General features: G+C 36.1%; 1 protein-coding gene across 1 annotated transcript in view; it reads left to right on the top strand.

Moving 5' to 3' along the window:
- Positions 1-20,135, top strand: part of LOC120339865 (uncharacterized) — a 31,295-nt gene extending 11,160 nt beyond the window's left edge. The window contains exons 8-9 of the mRNA XM_078115952.1: positions 7,088-7,252; positions 18,414-20,135. Coding sequence (XP_077972078.1) covers positions 7,088-7,252; positions 18,414-18,605 — 357 coding nt within the window. The 3' untranslated portion in view covers positions 18,606-20,135. The remainder of the gene's footprint in view (positions 1-7,087; positions 7,253-18,413) is intronic.
- The last annotated feature ends 1,712 nt before the right edge of the window (positions 20,136-21,847 follow it).

The following is a 21,847-nucleotide window of genomic DNA, read 5'->3' as shown; positions in this document are numbered from 1 at the left end:
TCATAAGAGGATTGGTGTTTGGTGCATGTTTAAAGGGAATATGAAACAATATATCAATCCCTATCTCTTACTCATGCCTCTTGTAGGAAGAAAAATCATTTAAGTTTAGCTCAGAACAAGGCTCTACACAGCCAGTGAATATATTTATATTGTAGGAGTCAAAATAAGCATTTGGGAGAATTTAGTCATTTATTTACTCGAGTCACATTTTGAAAGACTCTAAGGAACTTGACTCACACAAACAAAATATCTTGACTCAAGTTACCACCAGAGAGATTTGACTCGAGATTTTTGAGCTAATCTTTTCTGCTGGCCCGGAAGGGTTTCTGATAATGATGCCCCTTATACCCACCCAACTTCAGGAATGAATTGGGGAATATACAAGCCATAGATGTTGTTATACATGAGAATAAATTTATTAAAGGTCAAGTATGAGTGAAATGTTTTTTTTTTCATTCAAATTATCAAACTAAGCAACAAACTCAACCCTATAATATGCTGTCCGAGATGTTCGCCCTCCCTCTAGATCAGTGATTCACAAACTTTTTTGGTCGCGGCACACTAAGCGAATAAAAAAAAATCTGCGGAACACTTATAAAAAATAAAGTAAGCCTCAAACAAATCATTCCGCAAATGTTAATGCAATATATGTGGCTGTTTTGAGAAACGTGGTTCAACCGCTGTCTTTTTTGCTTTTAGAGAGAGAAATTTATTGCCACAAAAACAAAATCAACACTAATATAAACATAATACAATAACGAAAATATTCCACAGTAATTGATTATTGCTTTGTGCGGGTCGGTGTGCAAGACCGATTAAAGTCAACATAGGTGTATACAAATGAGATTAAATATAAATATTTAAGAAATAAATACGAGGAAAAAAGGAAACGAGTCGGCAATTTAATGGTATTATGGAAGTTACTAAGGTGAATTTAGGATTTAGAGAGGTCATGTGTTGGTTGAAGCCGGACATGTCCAATGGAAAAATTTTCACGAAAAGCATATTTTTTGTTATTGGACACAGACCGGGATCAAAAATGAATACCAAGGACGAAAAATAATATTATCACAGATTCAGTAATAGACCGAGTGCATGATGTAAAAAATATCATTACTTGTCAATCTTGTTTATCGATCTTTGTCTGTTTGTCTGTCTGTTAGATGCAAGCGATATCTCAAGAAAGCGGGGTTTAATCTCCACCCAATCCAATTTTGCATGTGCGTTCATCATTTCACGGACCACACCTTAATTAGTTCACGATATAAAAAGGTTATTGAATTAAAAGTGGCTACCAACATTCTTAAGTATTAATACATACTTTTGAAATAGAATAGTAGTTAGTATATAATTGAAGTTTTAATTGAAGTCATAGCAGAAAAATCCGTGTGCATAGAGCCATGGAGATTAAAATAGCAAGAATATTTTCAATGGGTTTAGCACCGATTATTGAATAGGAGTTATAAGAAGATAGTCAAAACTTGTTCAAATTTGCTTTTCAGTTAGCCCAACTAGGTGTGCAAGTCACGTGGTGGAAGGTGAACAACTTGTTTCTAACTACATTGTGACAAAACAATGCAATCAAACCTTGAATCACCCTAGTTACAATGATGAGGCAAATGCAATAATATTTTCAGTCTAATACTCACTGGAATATACATACATACAACTCAAGTATTATAAGCTTGCCTGTTGCGGGCATGCCTATGTGCGATACCAATAGCTTATTTTCTAATATTCCAAAAAGCTTCGTGGCACATGCGCCACACAGTTTGGGAAACGCTGCTCCAGACACACACTTGCTCGAGATAGAACGTGTTGTTGATAAATGACTGAATTCTAGTTGGTTTTTATAAGCTTTTGGTTTAGCTCAGTGGTTCACAACCTGTGGTACACATACAACTAGTGGTATGCGAGCATCTTTGAATTATTGCAACAATTAATATTTGAGTTCGCTAAAATATGCCGGCAACGCTTTTATCTCCCATACTGTACGTATTTGCTGAGCACCGTTCATGGATTTTTCCAGAACATTACTTCCCTTGTTTCTCAGTTACGTAGCAATGAATTGAATTAACCGTAAATATTAAACAACTCATTGATTTATGAAATGACCGGTTTTTTCAAGCATTGATTCCCCAAAAAAGTTGTTAAAGAGGAGTTTCGGCTATCTGCTAATAAATCTTTTTCAATGATCCGTGAAAAAACCATCGAAATAATCTTGTACCTTTACCTATTTTCCGCTCCAACCAAAATTAAAAGCAAAAAAAAAGTGACTTCTTAAAATAGACAACGAAATGTGGGTGGGCTTGGCAAATTTATTTGTTCCTCTAAAAAAGCAAACCTTTGTATTAAAAAGAATAAATTTATTTAAAGTAAGCTTATTTTTGTACTGTATTAAGTTTTGTATTAAGTGAACTACAATTTTTTTTTATTTACTCAGTATGCCATAAGCAGAAGAAGTTTGAGAACCACTGCTTTAGAGGACAGTAAGGATTGATAGTGAGCTTGAAATGTCGGGTACTCTTTGAATCACTCACGAAAAATGCAAAAAGTGTTTTAAAAAAATGTACGAAATTGTGTCTCACAGCAAATGTCGCAAAATCTCTTTAAAATAAGTTTGGGGATGGAAGGCGATGAAGTAACTGGCTATGCCAGGGTGGTCCAAACCGCGGCCGCCACATTGGTTGAAGTGTAATTAAAAATCACATTTAATGTTGTTTCGTCATAAAAATATCCAGAAAAATCTTTTGACATGTTGTTACATTACTAATGTCATTAAATTACCTAGTGTAATAGCCAGCGAAGTTAAATAATGTAGTTGGCTAGTCTAAATTGTTATATAGCTTTCTATCTTTTCGAACAAGAATGTATGCTAACAATATAGGCAACATAGAAAACTAAAAATCGAATGAAGAATATATCAGGCTAGGTTGGCTATACTTACAGATAGCTCATTACCGGTTCTTATCGATTTTAATCGGTAAGTATGTTGATAGGTATTTGTCTGTCTGTTTGTCTGTTAGATGCACGCGATATCTCGAGATTGAATCTGCTTCGGATTTTGCATGTGCATTCATCTCATCTCGGACCCGAAGCCTATTGATTTTGGGCAAATTATGTCGTATAATTAGCGAGTTATTATTTAATTGGGGATGTCAAGGTCAAGGTGTCACTATGGAGTAAGAGCGCTGTTTTGGGGGATCCCCTAACTTTCGATCGATAAGTCTTCGGTCTCTGACCGATATTCTCGTTATTAATGTTATGGCCTAACAATATAATACCAGTCGGATTGCCCTCTGCAACCAGCTTAAATAGTATTACAAAAACTGCCCGTGTGTCAGAAAATTAAGTAGTTACCCTCCAGTACTTCATATTTGGCAAAATTTGGTAATCAATCAATCTGTAGTTATTACTTATCGATTTTAATCGGTAAATATGTTGATAGGTATTTGTCTGTCTGTCTGTATGTCTGTTAGATGCACGCGATATCTCCCGAAAGCGAGATTGAATCTGCTCCAGATTTTGCATGTGCATTCATCACTTGTTGGACCATAAGCCTATTGATTTTGGATGAATTATGTCGTATAATTAGCGAGTTATTAATTAATTAGTGATGGGACACAAGGTGACATTATGGAGTCAAAGCGGTTTTTTGGGGGATCCCCTAATATTCGATCGATAAGTCTTCGGTCTCTGACCGATATTCTCGTATTATAATTGTGAGTTTGTGAAGAAGGTTACCTACCGTAATTCAAACAGATTTTTAACTGTATATGGGAAGAAAAATGCTACAATGCTTGATATGTCTGTCTGGGATTTATTTTGAGATTCTGTGGCTCCCGGAGCTGACAACCTTAGGCTTTGTCTACGAATTGAGCATACATAAGTGATATTAGTGAATCCTCTCACAGATATGTCACAGGCATAGGAGCATTTATAGGTGCTTGGCGAAAGTCCTTGAACCATTTGTATGTCATGAAGTCTTTCCATTACTTGTTAAAATTATTATAGTTCTTGCAGGTATTAAAATTCCAAGTTAAGTTATGTGTAGTAACTATGTATAGTCAATGATGGTTATACCTTTTCATTTATCCCAATTCCCATTTCATAGAAAACTCAATGTTTTCCTTTCATTTTCAAATGACTTTTGGTTAATAGATTTTATAAATTTTTTTGACTGTTTGACTGCAACCCATACTCTGACGTCGTTCATTGACTGCCCTTACTAAAGATTGATTGTGGTTCCAAAATGTTGATTTAGAACAGTGGTTCCCAACCTTTTTTATGTCGTGGCCCGGTGGCACATTTTTGAGCTCTTTAAATATTCGCGGCACACCTATCTTAAAACATCAACATTTCCTACTCATAAAGCCTTGTTGTCATAAAATAATAAATAAACAAAGAAGCTCAGGAATTTTATTATTTATTCAACAAACCCTGTATATTTATGTATAAAATAATAACGATGAATGTCAGTGGGACTGTTATGCCTGTCACCTGTAATATGTTTCTCCCATTACCAAAATTATTCAATAGTGTTATTGCCGGCACTTGCAAGAGAAATGGAAGGGGCGAACAAACTGTATTCAATACCAACAATTATTTATTATAGCTAAAGACACTTAGTAGGTCTCAAATTGGTATAAACAATTTTTACTGCTGAACGTATATTTGAACGTTACGAAATTTATGCAAGGGCCGAGCATAATTTGATGGCAAAGATCATAGTATTTACTATGTCAAAGCGCTAATTCTACTTTCAACACAGCAGAAACTATCCGAAAAAAGGTAACCATTTTTGTGTTTGAGATATATGAAATAACCGTCAATTTCACCACGCTTTCGTGAAGTAGTTCAATTTATTAAATGTATTGAACGTTTCATTATTTATTTTTATTGCATAAGTGTTTGGACTACCATGATTTTCGCCAGATTACTGACGTGATTACAGATCGCAAGAGCGGGCAAAATAGAATATTTTGATCGAATCCTGAATGTTATTTTGAGATTAAATGATGATTCAATAATGCCAATTCTACTAGTCAAATAATAATTCCTTGGCAAAATTTCGAAAAAATATCGCAAAATAATTTGTTGCTTTGTTTGACATTCCTAGGTAATTTTACGAAACGATGTTGGTGCAATTGATGCAAAACTGAGAATTTAAACAAAACCCGAATATGACTAATATTTGTCGTTTCTGTTTGTTAGCAAGAGCCGTGGAGTAGAGCTCGACCGATATCACTTTTTGACGGCGATACCGATATCGATATATCGGCCAACTGGTGGCCGATAACCGATATCGCAATGCTGATATTAATTAAAAGCATTTTTTGAGCCACGCTTTCATGATGCACCTTGTGAGTCTGTAGTTTCATTTTGATATTTGTTATCATAGCAGTACGACTTTCATTTAACTAACTCGAACAAATGTTGTTCTGCAACTTTTCCTGCTACTTCAATATCAGTCTAGCTATTTCCAGAAAAAAGCATTGTTAATCAGATCTTTTTAAATATAACTATAGGCCTATTAAAAAATTATAAATTGATATATTTTAAAGTGAATCGGGATAATGATCTTTCGATATTGTGATAGCATATGTGCAGTTACATGTAAAATTTTTAATAACTTTGTTTCCAGAGACTCTCAATACCTTATTTATTCAATAATAATAGATTAAGTTTTTATTTTGTAATTTTCAGCAAAATGATAAACAACCATCAATATAGACAAAACTGTTACCCCAGAAATTCAAAATTGAATTTGGGGAGGTCAAAAATTCGGAACTGACATTATTGCTTTGAGCTACCTGTACCATGTTTCTATGATTACTAACTCACCAGCTTCCAATCGATTCTATTTATAGAACCACCGTTTAATGCTATTACTAAATTTGTTTTTATCTCATTGTGTACTATCTCAAAAACGTCATTGTTACTCCAGATAATAACTTTTCAGTTATGACCATGCATGAAATGGCTAATCATAAGACACCGGCATTTAGGAGAGACATCGTTATAACGCAAAATGAAAGCGAGAGAAATACACGCAGGGGCGAGTGCCGTTGTCGCACGCAGCTCGACGCTTGCCGAGTATGGCCGATATATATCGGCGGTTTACAGCCGATAGGATATATTGGCAAACACATAATATAGGCCCCATATATATTGGTTGGCCGATATATCGGTTGAGCTCTACCGTGGAGTAATTATTGGAGAATTCAATAGATCTGTTTAGTGGCGCGAGTTTCGTGCCAGAGCAAAGTGGCCTAGGTACTGGATATATTAGTAGTAAAATGACATGCTAATACTTAGAGAATGACATCGAAAGGTTATTGTCCAAAAGAAAATGTACTTTCTCCGATAAGTATAAAGGTTCCCCATCCCTGATAACTTTCGATTCTACAGTGAAAACAAATTTTTATCTGTAAGTAGTTAGCTACCACTAATGACAAGTCATTGATAATTTGAAGCAAAATTAAGATTGAAAGTTGATAGAATCTATTTCCTTTTTGATGAATTACTAATGGCGCCAACTAGTGACAGAAAATACATTCTACAGCAGTGGTGTACAACAGGCGACTCGCTGGCCACAATTCAACCCAGCAAGCCATTTAGCGTGGCCCTAGTCAACACACAGATTTTCCCCATCAAGCATAAAATTGTAATCTGACAGTTTATATTTAAAAAGGCTCTCACATGGGTAAAAATACACAATGTTTTCTGGTGTTGTCGCTGCGTTTAATCTTTTCCTGTGCATTCATTACTCTACTACCGTCCTCATAGCGCTCTGGTAGTCACTAATGTATTTTATTGCTGTATGCTTGTTAACAACATATCATGATGTAATATTCACTCAAGGTGGCCCAGTTAGATATCTGCAGTTTGTTATATGGCCCATCGGCAAAAAATGTTGCACACCCTTGTTTTAAAGAAACCTAGATTAGGTGGTTTAATAGCCTGCCATATCACAACTTTAATTTATTTCGTGCTGTTGCAATGTGAACCTTCAGTGCGGTGGATTCTATAGTCTCGTTTGTATTTCCATCATGTTAAATAATTTTACAACTTTTATTTATTTTAGCTGAATGAACTAAATGTCAGTGACAACTACGGCCTTGGAAACGAGGGTTTTGGTGAACTTGGATTAGTTGTTACACAATGTCAGATAAAGGTATTCAAGGCTAGGAATTGCAATCTGACAGCAGAAGGAATGAAAGCATTCAAAGAAAACACTCCCAATGCGAAGGTAAGAGGAGACTTCATGTGATGAGCATGAATGACTAAACAGTATAAATTTGAGCTGATAATTAGTTCATAAGAGGATTGGTGGTTGGTGCGTGTTCAAAGGGAATATGAAACAATATATCAATCCCTATCTCTAACTCATGCCCCTTGTAGGAGGAAAAATCATTTAATTTTAGCTCAGAACAAGGCTCTACACAACCAGTGAATATATATATATATATATATATATTGTAGGAGTCAAAATAAGCATTTGAGAGAATTTAGTCATTTATTTACTCGAGTCACATTTTGAAAGACTCTAAGGAACTTGACTCACACAAACAAAATATCTTGACTCAAGTTACCACCAGAGAGATTTGACTCGAGATTTTTGAGCTAGTCTTTTCTGCTGGCCCGGAAGGGTTTCTGATAATGATGCCCCTTATACCCACCCAACTTCAGGAATGAATTGGGGAATATACAAGCCATAGATGTTGTTATACATGAGAATAAATTTATTAAAGGTCAAGTAAGAGTGAAATTTTTTTTTTTTTATTCAAATTATCAAACTAAGCAACAAACTCAACCCTATAATATGATGTCCGAGATGTTCGCCCTCCCTCCCAGTGATTCACAAACTTTTTTGCTCGCGGCGCACTAAGCAAATAAAAAAAATTCTGCTGAAAACTTATAAAAAATAAAGTAAGCCTCAAACAAATCATTCCGCAAATGTTAATGCGATATATGTGGCTGTTATGAGAAACGTGGTTCAACCGCTGTCTTTTTAGCTTTTAATCAAAATCATAGCAGAAAATCCATGTGCATAGAACCATGGAGAATAAAATGGCAAGATTATTTTTGATGGATTCAGCACAGATTATTGAATAGGAGTTATAGGAAGATAGTCAAAACTCGTTCAAACTTGCTTTTCTGTTAACCCAAGTACCCAACTAATTGTGCAAGTCACTACATTGTGACAAAACAATGCAATTATATCGTGACAATCACCTTAATTACAATGCTCACTGGAATATACATACATACAACTCAAGTATAATAAGCTTGCCTGTTGTGGGCATGCCCATGTGCAATACCAATAGCTTATTTTCTAATATTCCAAAAAGCTTCGTGGCACATGCGGCACACAGTTTGGGGAACGCTGCTCCAGACACACACTTGCTCGAGATAGATCGTGTTTATGCCGAAACGAAGTTGTTGATAAATGACTAAATTCTAGTTTGATTTTTATAAGCCGTTGGTTTAGCTCAGCGGTTCTCAACCTGTGGTACACGTACAACTAGTGGTATGCGAGCAACTTTGAATTATTGCAACAATTAATATTTGAGTTCGCTAAAATATGCCGGTAATGCTTTTATCTCCCATACTGTACGTATTTGCTGAGCACCGTTCATGGATGTTCCCAGAACATTACTTCCCTTGTTTATATTTTAACGATAATTAATCAGCAATAAGTCTACATACTGCATTTGTGGCAACAATTGCAATTTCTGCATACGCTTCTGTCGCTCAGCATGGTTGTACAAGTTGCCTCGTTTTTTGTATTTGTGATATTTGTCAGTTTTTAATATTAATATTAACAATTAATATTTGAGTTTGCTAAAATATGCCGGTAACGCTTTTATCTCCCATACTGTACGTATTTGCTGAGCACCGTTCATGGATGTTCCCAGAACATTACTTCCCTTATTTATATTTTAACGATAATTAATCAGCAATAAGTCAACATACTGCATTTGTGGCAACAGTTGCAATTTCTGCATACGCTTCTGTCGCTCAGCATGGTTGTACAAGTTGCCTCGTTTTTTGTACTTGTGATATTTGTCAGTTTTTAGTTGTTTCAAGAAAATAATTGTGAATTAAATACCTTAATTGTTGTTCTGTCCTCCGGGAAACTTTAAGTTAGTTGCAGAAGCTTAGCTTAATTAAAAATTAGTCTCCCAAATTCTGTGATAGACTTGCTAACTTAACAAGAATATAATAATCTCTTTGGCTCAATTTAGTTATCGGTACCTGCAAGCGATACTGGCTGATTAAGTTTAATACAAATAATGAATTTAAGCATGTAAACCAGTTTACCAGGCACCAACACATCAAAACACTCTCAAAATAAGCAGAAAAAGTTTTGCTTTTAAAAAGTTTTGGGAGAATTTATCTGGAGTCGAGGGTCGGGAAACAGTGGCGTATAGAGGGTGTGTCAGCCATGGTTCATGCCATGGACGCCGTTTGGAGAAAGGGTTTGCATAAACGGTGAAATGTTTTGATTGCAAATGTCTCAATGAAACAATTTCAACTCGAAAATAATTTAACTCGTTTTTACTTAAATATTAATGTACAAGTATCTCAATTCGACAAAATTCGCTCAAATTTGTCGGTCAATGTTGGTCAAAAGCATTTTTTACGAAGATATGAAAGCGATATCATTTTTGTCTTCAGAGATTGCCCTCGGCCGTTATTTGGCAACTTTAAACAAAACAGGAAGGGCATGTATTCGCCCGTTCTGCGTGTTATACCATGAAAGATGTACTGCCCCATTATAAAATACTCCCATAGGACGTTTCTTGTGCCAATTTCCTTGTGTCAAAATGGGGATTTGTCGTTGGTACGCGCCAGAGTAAAAAACAGTAAAGTGGTTTGCGGCCAAGAAAAGGTTGAGAACCACTGGTTTAGCTCAATGGACCAATATATGTCAATTCCGTTGTTTTGTATGAAAGCTAAAATAGGCTGTAAGCTCCAGTTGTGTGAACATTCAATTATATTCATTTTATTGAGCCTGAGCTTGTATGTTGTGGGAATTATAAAGTACATTTGTTATCATAATAATCAAAATATTCAGAAACATATTTTCTATACTAGTAGCCGAGTTTGCAACCTTTTTTTGATAAAGCTATCACTATTGCTCCAGATAACTAGATACTGCAGTATTATTTTATTTTGGACATTTAAAAGTTTATAATCGCATTATGGTATAGAGCATTGGTTCTCAACCGGGGGCCACGAAGCAGTCCGAGGGGGGCCACGACACAAGGCTAATAATTGATTATAAAGCGACTTCGTTTGCATACATTCCATTTAAATAAATATTCCCCGCTCACCTCAGTTTCATTACCAGAATAAATTATTTCCGGTCACAAGGTGTATTCACTTTCTCGTGCGCGGATTGTTTGATCATAATGGAATTTACTAATCGGAATAGTTCGCTGGCAGGCCGTATAACCTGCAGACGGGCAGTTTCAATAGGCTGCGAGTTAACCGTCGGTATCGTATTATAAACGCAGAAGCCTATATGTATATTCCTAATGCCCAAAATACGAAATGGAACGACAGCTACGTTGGCTTTGGCTTTACCAAAGTAAATCGAGATGACAGAGAATGTGCTCAATGCATGTATTGCTCGTATATAATGAGCAATGAATCATTACGTCCATCCAAACTCCAAAACCACCGTGACAAAAATCATCCCCATGTAAAAGACGTTGATATTGGTGCATTGGCTGCCAAGCGAGTCAGATTCGACAAGGAAGCAACATTGACTAATTTCGGGTTTCTGCTGGAGGAAAAGCCTGCTCTTGAATGCAGCTATGAAGTGGCATATCGTATCACAAAGTGCAAAAAGTCGCACACTATTGCCGAGGATCTTATCAAGCCATGTGCGGAGAAAATGGTGGAACTGCTGATAGGTCCCAAAGAAAAAAGAAAGATGCAGCAAGTTCCTCTTTCCAATAGTACAATCCGTTGACGTATTGATGACATGGCAGCCGATGTATGCCAACAAGTTTGCTCCGAAATCAAGCAAAGTAACCTTCAAGCCAGCCTTCAACTCGATGAATCCACTGATACCACGCTGGAAAGTCACTTGATCGCTTTTGCTCGTTACGAAAAAAAAAAGGAAGAGTTTCTCTTCTGTAAAAGCATGCCTAGCACCACTACTGCATTAGATGTGAAAACTATAGTAAACGCATTTTTTATTGCTAACGAAGTCAACTGGTGCAATTTTAAACATGTTTGCACAGACGGTGCCCCAGCGATTGTTGGCGTCAGGGCAGGATTTGTTGCGATTGTAAAGAAAGAATGGCCTCACGTAACGTCTTCTCACTGCTCGTTACATCGGTACGCTCTTGCAACAAAAACTCTACCTTCCCGTTTGCTAGAAGTCATGGACATCGCCGTTAAAGTGATAAACTTCATATGTGCGAGAGCCAAAAACCACAGACTCTTTCAACTTTTAAGTAAAGAAATGGGAGATGATCTTGTTGGTCTTCTATTTTATACCAATGTCAGATGGCTTTCAAGGGGGAAATGGCTATCTCGGCTGTATGAACTCCGATTTGAGGTAGAAACTTTTCTACAGGAAAATGGAAACAATTTCCACACTTCCTTCCACGATGAATAGTTTGTCATGATGCTTGCGTATCTTGCAGATGTATTTGGGTGCTTTAATGAAATGAACCTGTCCTTGCAAGGTCGCGATGTCTCAGTCAGTGACGTCCAGGACAAGCTCGACGGAATATGTGCTCGAATGGGGGTTTGGCAAAAAAGAATCAAGCTGGGATCAACTGCATCGTTTCCTCTGTTAGACGAGTATTTTAAAACAGTACAGTTGCATGAAGACATCAAAACTATTATCATTGAACATCTCGAGATAGTTTCTGCTGAGTTTGAATTGTATTTTCCAGACAAACCGTTACATATTCCGTGATACAAAGACCCATTCGTCACTGAAATATGTCCGATAGATGAAGAAGCAGAGGAACTGGCAGAACTGAAAGCTTCGAATGCGATGAAATTGACTTTTAAAAATAAGGAAGACATTTCGAGTTTCTGGTTATCTCTTTGGGATTCTTACCCACTACTTAGTAAGAAAGCTTCTTTATTACTAGTTCAATTGGCCACAACCTATTTGTGCGAATCTGGTTTTTCTGATCTTGTTACCATCAAAACAAAATCTAGAAATCGTCTTGATGTTGACAGTGACATTCGTCTGGCTATATCAAAGACGGTGCCTAATATAAGAAACCTCGTCAGACAGTCCCAAGCGCAAGATTCCCATTGATTGTTTAATAAAAAGCTTTGACTTTCTTGCCTGTGTTGTGTTTTTGCATTCTATAAAAGGTCGCAAATACATAGTACAATCCAACACGTCTATTTTTTTGGGATGATGAACAGGAGGCCATGAGTGCAAAAAGCCTCCGGAAGGGGGCCACGAGCCATAAAAGGTTGAGAACCACTGGTATAGAGTTTAACGCAGTCAAATAAAAAACGACAACAATTTCAAGCAATATAAAAGGCACTCAATAAGATGCGGCCACTTACAGATTTTTCTCATTTTACTTTCTTGCTTTGTTTCATTGTTGAAATATTAATCTAGCAATTTTTAATATTTTAACATTGGACTAAGATAAAAAAAATTCTGTTGTAATGTACGGAATTAGATATTAAATTATTCAAATTCATCCATAAGTAGAAGCAATTCTACTATTCCACGTATTATGGTCCGTTTTCTCACATTCTGCCATGTTTTATCAAGTTTATTCACGTTTTGCCAAATTATCGGAATCCAGTTATCATTCTGAATCTCATGGATTTTACACAAAGGTATTCATACGATGTTACATGTTATCAAATCCTCCCCGTTTTTCTGGTGCATTGCCAGACGCGTTAAATTTATTTTTCAAATTTGGGCCATGCTCACCAACGTTCACCAAACTCTTAGTCAAATTGTTGTCATTGAAATAATTATAATTGAATGGAATATAGAAATTTTTGAAATCACTGTAATTTTCTTGTTGTGGATTTATTGTTCACTTTCTTGCGGGGCGAGCATCTGGAGTTTTTGATTTCACTAAAATTCAAGTTGCAAAAAAAAAAGTTTGGGGGCGCTTCAGAACTGTACGTACCAATGTCAAGGCAGTAGGATTTACATATTTATCCCGGGGAGAGGAAAGCCGATAAGACGGCTTATCCACATGGCGAACCACGGCCTCTCGTCCGGTTACCATTCCAAGTCGGGTATGGGATTAGTTAGTTATACTGTATTGTTTGTTTTCGGAAGCATGGACTTGGTGGTGGAGGAAGTCGTAACGAACCACCCAACGACGGCGAGGAGTCCAGCAATCCTCTCGCACATAACCATCCCTGCATGGGAATCGAACCTGCGAACCCACGCAGAGTAATTAGAGGTGTGGTGGCGAGCGTATTCCTAACGCTTAACCCGTTGAGCCACACCGCCCCACCAATAATAATACAAAGTATCCTAAGGGAAACTGCCCTGGTACTTATACTACGTTAGCACCAGTTCAGGGGCCACTAGACTGTAAGCCACTGTTGTTTTTTGTAAAGCGATATTAGATTCCACTTTAATAAATGCTCAAATCATAATTGTTAAAGGAATGATTCTGTCATAGTTTTCATTTTCTTTTTATATATCGTAATTTCATTATTAGATGATGCTTTTTTGTTATTTGACTTTAGTACAGAATAACTTAATGAAACAACACGTCTTCCAGTTAACTTTTAGTTAAGTATCCGCATTTATTTATCGCTAAAGTACAATATGTTTACTTTGTGTGAGTACTAATGTTGACGTTTTAATTGTTTATCCTCCTGGGCCATTATAGCTTCACCATGAATGAGAAATTATCCCATGAGAAATGGAATGATATATGGATTTCACCATGTATAAATTCCATTTTTTAATGTTTTTTATATTCAGCGGGAAACTGCAGCCGACATAAAAGAATTTTATCAGCCCCGACTTTTATTCATATCTGCTTCATTAGGATAATATTATTGAAGCTTAATTGCTATGTCCTTGAATTTTAAAAAGATTTCTATAATTTCAAAATGACCATAAAAAAATAGTTGAAGTTCGTGCTTTGTTCTCATGCATCAAGTTCATTTAAAAATCCCAACCCAAGTAAAATTACTGGATTACGGGATTCGGACTCGGATTCAAGTCGAATCCAGGCATTATTTGGACTTGGATTCGATTTCGAGTCCACGTCATTTTTACCGAGTCTATAATCAATTCTGTTTTTATTAATTTTTCCCCTATATTTGAACTTTTGCCTCTATAAATCTCACTACATATCTTTAAGGTTATCTTAATTCAAGGTTAGATCTGTAACAATATCCCTCGTGTGTATTATATACACTCCTAATAAAGACGACGACAGATATCCAGATAATATAACGCAAGTTAAAAACTATTGATCGCTTATAACAGTGATGTTGCGCCAGTCGCCTTCAAACTATCAAACCTTTTTGGTATACATGTGGTACACAATAAAATATGTGTTAGCACAATAATTTATTTTTTTATTATTTTATTATGTGCAATCTCTCTAAAAAGGGAGATATGGAAAGCATGGAGAATTTTACAACGTTTACATGAACTACTAAATTACAAGCAGATGTACAACATTGCATTGACAACGAGTGGCATTTCTCTACCATTTGCGCACGTGACATAGTAAATTTACGGCTAGAAATATCTGGAACTATGGGAAAGCATTGTAATCAAAAGCTTTTCATTTTTCATATTGACATGTAAGGAATTCCTGAATAGGCACCCAGAATTGACGCAAGGTGGGCTGGAAATCCAGTTCACAGCCAAGGCGCACATTAACCCACGTTCACGTTTGTATTATGGCCGCCAAAAAAGAGGAAAAATCTATTTTAAAAATGATTCAACAGCTATCTGCAGAACCACTAGGCAAAAAAATGAGCTACGACGTGTGTTTGTGAGCGCACGATGCTGTAGCATGGTCAAAAACATGTTTTTCTGCTTTTACATTGCGACATCACAGACTCGGAGAATTCGATTCGAGTCTTTGACTTATTACTCGGATTCGTCGAATCTTTGTAATGCCGGACTCGTTCCAACCCTAAAAATAACAACACTGAATACATGGGGTACAACTGAAAAAAGATACCATTTCATTTAACTGAGTTGAATATTATTAGGATTCGGAATGACCTAAGGCTTGCCCAAATCGTACTGTCCCCGTGGTTTGTTTCATATATTTAGTAAGACTATTCTTGGGTAATCTGCTCAGTCACATATTATTGCAAAAAAATCTAACAGTGAAGTGAAAAAAATCATCTCAGTCCTGATTCAAATGCTGCTTGTGAAAATCCCAAAATTAAACAATACTAACCCAGAATACAGAAATTGACTTGTTGAGTATAAAGGTGCCCCCCCCATCACTGATTTAAACCTTCTATTCTACTATATAGTGAAAAGTAACTTTTTATCTATAAGTAATTAGCTACTTCTAATGACAGGTCTTTGATAATCTGAGGCAAAACTTAATATTAAAAATTTATAGAATGTATTTCCCTATTCAATGAATACTAATGGTGCCAACCAGTGGTGCGAAATATAATTTACAGTAGGGGTGTGCAACAGGCAACCCGCGGGCCACAATTCAACCCATCAAGCAATTTAGTGTGGTCCTAGTCAACTCTCAGATTTCCCCATCAAGCATGAAATTCTAATGCTTTTTGTAATGTAAAAACGTAATGCTTTTTGGTCAGAGGAGTATGGTGGCCCATCGTTGTCACGTGTAAAATTGAAAAAAAAATTTGAAAATAAAATAAAAAACTGAAAATAAAAGTAAAATAAAAAAAAATAATGGTGAAAAACATAAAAAAAAATGAAAAAAAAATAAAAATGGAAAAAAATGAAAAAATAAAAACGAAAATAAAATAAAATCGAAATAAAAAAAAGCAAAAAAAAAAAAAGTAAAAAAAAAAAAATTTGAATAAAAATAAAATAAAAAGGTTGACAACGATGGTTCGCCTCGTGGCCCATCGTTGTCACGCGTTTTTATTTTGAGAAAATTTGCTGCTGCTTGGGACCAACGTTGTCAGGAAAAATCCTACGCGCACAAACGGTGTTCCCAGGGGTTCTAACTCACTTCGAATTTCCTTGAGCAATATTCAATATGAAAATGTTTTATAAATTCTCCATGCTACAAGTTCAATTACAAGTAATATAATTATAATAATGATAAGAAAAAATAGAATTGGATACGAAAATTCGGAAAATTTGTTTTTACGTGTAGAAGGTAATTGAATTGGAGAATGCTGCTTAACTGCTAGGTTGTCCGGACACACGTGCGATGCCGGTACCGTCTGACCAAAGGTGTTATAGTCGCTTTGTGCTTGACCGTATCGGTGAAACGAATAGGAGGTACGGATAGTCTAGTAGAATATAGACTACTGAAACAATCTCTGCGCCTGCCCCATACCGTACAGCCATAACATGCCGATCCAGACCAATGATCCATCCCTCGATTCACTATATTCTACAAGACTATCCGTATCTCCCATTCGTTTCATGAGTGATTGCATGGGTTCCATTACGGTCAGACGCAAAGCGACTATAACCCCTTTGGTCAGACGGTACCGGCATCGCACGAGTGTCCGGACAACTGAGCAGTTTAGCAGCATGCTCTAATTCAATTACCTTCTACACGTAAAAACAAATTTTCCGAATTTTCGTATTCAATTCTATACTCTTTTAACATTATTATAAATACATTACTTCTGGTTGAACTTGTAGCATGGAAAATTTATAAAACATTTTCATATTTAATTTATTGGATATTGCTCAAGAAAATCAGTAGAGAATTAGAAACCCAGGGAACACATTTGTGCGCGTAGGATTATTCCTGACAACGTTGGTCCCAAGCAGCAGCAAATTTTCTCAAATTAAAAACGCGTGACAACGATGGGCCACGAGGCGGACCATCGTTGTCAACCTTTTTATTCATGTTTTTCACCCCTATTTTTTTATTTTCAGTTTTTTCTTTTTTTTCCAATTTTACGCGTGACAACGATGGGCCACCATAGAGGAGGCTTCATGTGATGACCATGAATGTCTAAACAGTATAAATTTGAACTGAAAATTGGTTTAATAGAGGATTGGTATGTATATATTTATATACCTATTATTGTAGGAGTCAAAAAAAGTATTTAAGAGATTCAAGTCATTTATTTAATGAGTCACAATCTTACAAAGACTTGAAGTGACGCGACCAAACAAAATGACTAATTTCAAGTTACCACAAGAGAGATTTGAATTGAGACTTTAAAGAGATTTTTGTGCAAGTCTTTGAAATTAAGAAATTGATCTAATCTGAGTTTACATGCTGATTGATGTTGTATTGGAAAAATTGTAAATTCACTTGCTTGCTGCAGCAATGTGGCAAAGTTGTTAATACACATTACACATCTAAATTTTAATTTGATTTTTGAATACTGCTGGTTAAACTCAATGTTACCCATATTAGTCTATTTAGTCGTTGGTTATAAAATCTACTATGACTATCAAATAAAACTAAAAATATCTTTAGACTGATAATGATAAATATAATATATTCAGCATTACCAGGTTTTGCATTATCACTTGTCACATAAAGATTTGTGACTTGATTCAAACAATGCCTCATGTCCATAAGTACTGGTCTGCGGTGAATGAAAATTTGAAAATCAAAAATCTACTTGGGCTTATAACTGATAACATTTTTTTTGTTTTTAGCATTTTACCTAGATTTCCTGTTACCTTTCAATATGTACCTTGATAACATCACGTTATTTTTTTTCAAATTCTGGTTTTGTGAAAATGGGGTGATATCACAAAAATCAGATTTTTGTTGGAAATTGCAATGCAAAACAGCATAAAAATTCATATATACCCTTGTCTGGTGTGCCACACTCATAAGTACTGATGCTTGGTCAGCCAATGAAAATTTAAAAAAAAAATTCTACTTGGACTGATAAAGATCAAAACGTTTCCTATCAGCAGTAACAGGTATTTAATACCCAAACCATAATTCACAGTTGAAATTTCACAGGAAATCAAATTTAGTTGGTATCGATACTTCAAAACAGTGAACTGGAGTAGAGATTGGAGACTTTGATCTGAAAGTTCCAATAGTTCCAGGCACATAAATACAGGGCGATAAAAATTAAAAGTAAATCAAAGTTAGTTTGGTAATGATAAAAACATTTCTTGTCGGACGAAATATTAGCATTCCGTCAGATTGCTACTGGTACAAATGCTGCAGTAATCAAAAAGTTTTGTATTATTAAGAAGAATTTAATCAACTTTGTTTTGTTGTTCATGATTTTGAAATTAAGGAACTTAATATTTTCAGATAAAAAGCTTGGATCTGAGTATGAACATAGTCAGCAAACTCGGAGATGAAGGATTATCAACAATCAGTGAAATTGTTCATCAATGCCAGGTTGAAAAATTGAGGATGGTAAAATGCAACTTCAACCCTGATCAGTTGAGAAGATTCAGAGCATCGATCGCTGATACAGGAGTCAAGTTCTATGGCAGCTAGAATCCACAAACAATGTATCGAATAATTCCTAATGCTGGGAATGAGTCATTCAAGCTTGAATCTCATTTTGCTTCAACTGGTTGATTTTATCAAAAAAAAATGACTTTATTACATTAATTGCCAACAGATGAATGTGAACTGAGATGGCGGACACCGTTACGTAGTATGTATAACAGGTTAGAATTAGACCTTAATTTCAGGTACAAATACTACTGGAGTTACTCGGCTAGCCCCCGAACTCGTAATAGAACTAAAATAAGGATAATTGGAAAAATTCTGCCTAGTCCCTAACCTGGTACACATACTACGTTCCGTTGTCCGCTAACTTGGTTCACATACTACGGGAGCGCCATTTTTGAGTCAATGTTCACCGTCATATACAGGTGGGTACATTGTTCCCATTAAGTTAATTGAACTTATTTACAGTACTGTTTTTTAGGTTGCTCAATGTTTCTAGTTGTGTGGTTGCGAGTATCTGTAGGCTCCCAATATAAAAAAAATTGGGGTCGCGGAAAAAAAAGTTTGGAAACCACTGCTCTGAAGAGATTAACGTAGTATATAGAGCAAGTTTATATTAATCATAAAAGTATATTCGTCTCTATATTTCTCATGAAAAATGCGGTGAAATCGCCTTATTACCCACGTTTAACATACTTTTTTGAATACCCTATCACGTTCTTATTCTGCTTATTCATATTAGTAAGCAATTTGTGTTTCTCTAAATGAACGTAACGTTGATTCGCCGAATGTATTGTTGCTCGATTTATTATCTTAATAATATTTTTATTTGTCTTTTATTGATAATTTAATTACACTATTTGAGAGGATAGTCATTCAATCCCCCCCCCCCCCCCCCCCACAATCTATATGCAGTGTTCCCATTTATTTGGTGTTTGAATAATTATTATGTGCGTATCATATGACAATGTTCACTTTTGTAATCTTTATGAAGAAGATTTAATCAGCAATAAGCCATTGAAGCGTCAAGAGCTATCTTCCGAATGGCTATTAAATTTGGATAGATATTATTGATTTAATACCGTAATAAGATTAGTCCAATTTCGTCTAAGAAATGAGGAGTAAAAGTTCGTATCCGTCATAAAAATATACTCATTCATCTTTTTGGAAACCATTCCATTTCTCTTCATGAATACACTATAAATTATTTGTGCTTTTGCGCCGTTTATTACTCTAGTAATTTCTGCTTGTCCATTTTTTGTGTTTTGATTTTCGGTTATTTCTTAATGATTATCAAAGATATATGATGTTTTTGGTAAAAATTCAACCAAGGGGTGACCGTCGCTGACCCGGTAACTCTCTCAGACCTTTGAGGCCTCCATATTACTGCTAAGCAGTGTTCCCATTTGTGCTGGAATAATGTGCATATTATATGAAAATGTTCACTTGTTATTTTTATTAGATAATCTTTATGAGCAGCAACGAACCTGTTTCTGCTCAATAAAAAAAACATTGCTTTTGTTTCCTTTTTCTTAAACTGAATTATTTCTGTCTAAACATCGCAAACTTGAACAGGTTGCATGCTATGTTATTATGAAAATTGGCTCGACGGTGTGGCGCATCGTGCATCTGATCACCCTTCGTGGGTTCTGGGGTTCAAATCCCATGCGGGGATGATCATGTGCGAGAGAATTGCTGGACTCCTCGCCATCGTAGGGTGGTTCATATAACCGCTGGTCGGTTACGGGTTCCTTCACCATCAAGTCCATGCTTCCGAAAACAAATAGCTGGCTAACTATTTAACTGGGGTGGGGAATGTAGCAGGCGTACCAAAGAGCATTGTTCAACTTGTTTTATATGATTCAACTCATTATGTGATGATAAAAAATGTTAGTAGTTCCATTTTTGAGTGCATTTTGTTATTCTAGGTATCAATTGTTCTATCTAACTAGTTCAACCTATTATGTGATGCCAAGTATGTGATGTATTGGACTGCGAGGTCATTATTATTCAATTTGGCGCTCCAGAAGTGTGTGTACCAATATGGAGGTAACTAATTTTGTTCGCCTACTTTACATCAAGTTGTGTAAAGGGACTTAAACCTATGGACAGGGGGTATATTCAATTGGCTAATAAAGACAGTCCCGAAATTCGTAACAGAACAAAAATAGGTAAAATCTGAATAAATTTATGGCTTAACCCTAACCTGGTACACACACTATTGGAGTACCTTCAATTTTACCCTTAATCAGTCACATCCAAGCATCTATTTATATTTATTGAATGGCTTGGTATTAAGCACCTAATTGCAGATTTGTGGAGTCTGAGAAAATTCCAACGACCCCAGTTGAGAAAAATTTGACTCTGACATTAGCTTCGCCTCCGAAAACTTAGGGTATGAAAGCCTTTCTGCAGGAGTCTGTGTGACCTTGCTTTGGGGAAATTCTCTTACCAAAAAGCCACAGTCTTCTAAGATTGTAATTCAATGTTGTTAATTATCTCTGTAGTAGTAACATGTGCTCTGTTATCAGCCCATGTCAAGTATGGGAATAGTTGTTTCAGATGCATGAACTTGATGGTTGAGCCATCAGCAATTACAGGCTCCTTGCGAAACTGTGGGAAGTCCGGCAACTGTCCTGCATTTATTATCCAACGTGTGATCCACTTCTGCAAAATTGTGCTGGGTAATCAGAGATGCAATGGCACAGGTACTCATGACACTCAACACGATGCAGTTTCAATTTCTTGCCCTGCTATGTGCGCCCAGGGTGACGTGACAGGTACCTTGAAACAGGGCTTCCGAAACTGGGAGTCTGGGCCCTACACCAAGTAGTAACCTATATATGTTGTACTTTTTTCAGACTTGATTCGAAACACAATTACTAAAACTAGTGCAAATCATAAATCTCAAGATTGAGAGACAATATATAGGAAAAGAGAAGCGACGCGCTTGCATAACAATGCCCACTGTGGTTGTAAGACCCGAGAATGTGACTTAACAGGGGTCGTAAAAATTTTTAGGATTTGACGGGGTTGCGACAACCACTGGAAAGCCAAGACCTACAGTGATTTTATAGAATTATGGTTGTGCATCAGGTGCTTGTGAATACTGATTGACTCTCAAAGCAGTTTGATACGATGAGAAAAACATTTATGGTTCGTTACACAAAATCACATATGTGCTTTCACATCCAGCAGAGAGTTTAACAACTGAAATGCCAAGAACTAAGTTTGGTGCAGCAGGCTCCAGAAGTATGTGTACCAATATGGAGGTTACATCAATT

This window comes from Styela clava, chromosome 9 (assembly GCF_964204865.1).
Source record: "Styela clava chromosome 9, kaStyClav1.hap1.2, whole genome shotgun sequence".
Taxonomy (NCBI): Eukaryota; Metazoa; Chordata; class Ascidiacea; order Stolidobranchia; family Styelidae; genus Styela; species Styela clava.
Note: the sequence above shows the minus strand (reverse complement) of the source record. Positions and strands in the feature narration are given on the sequence as shown.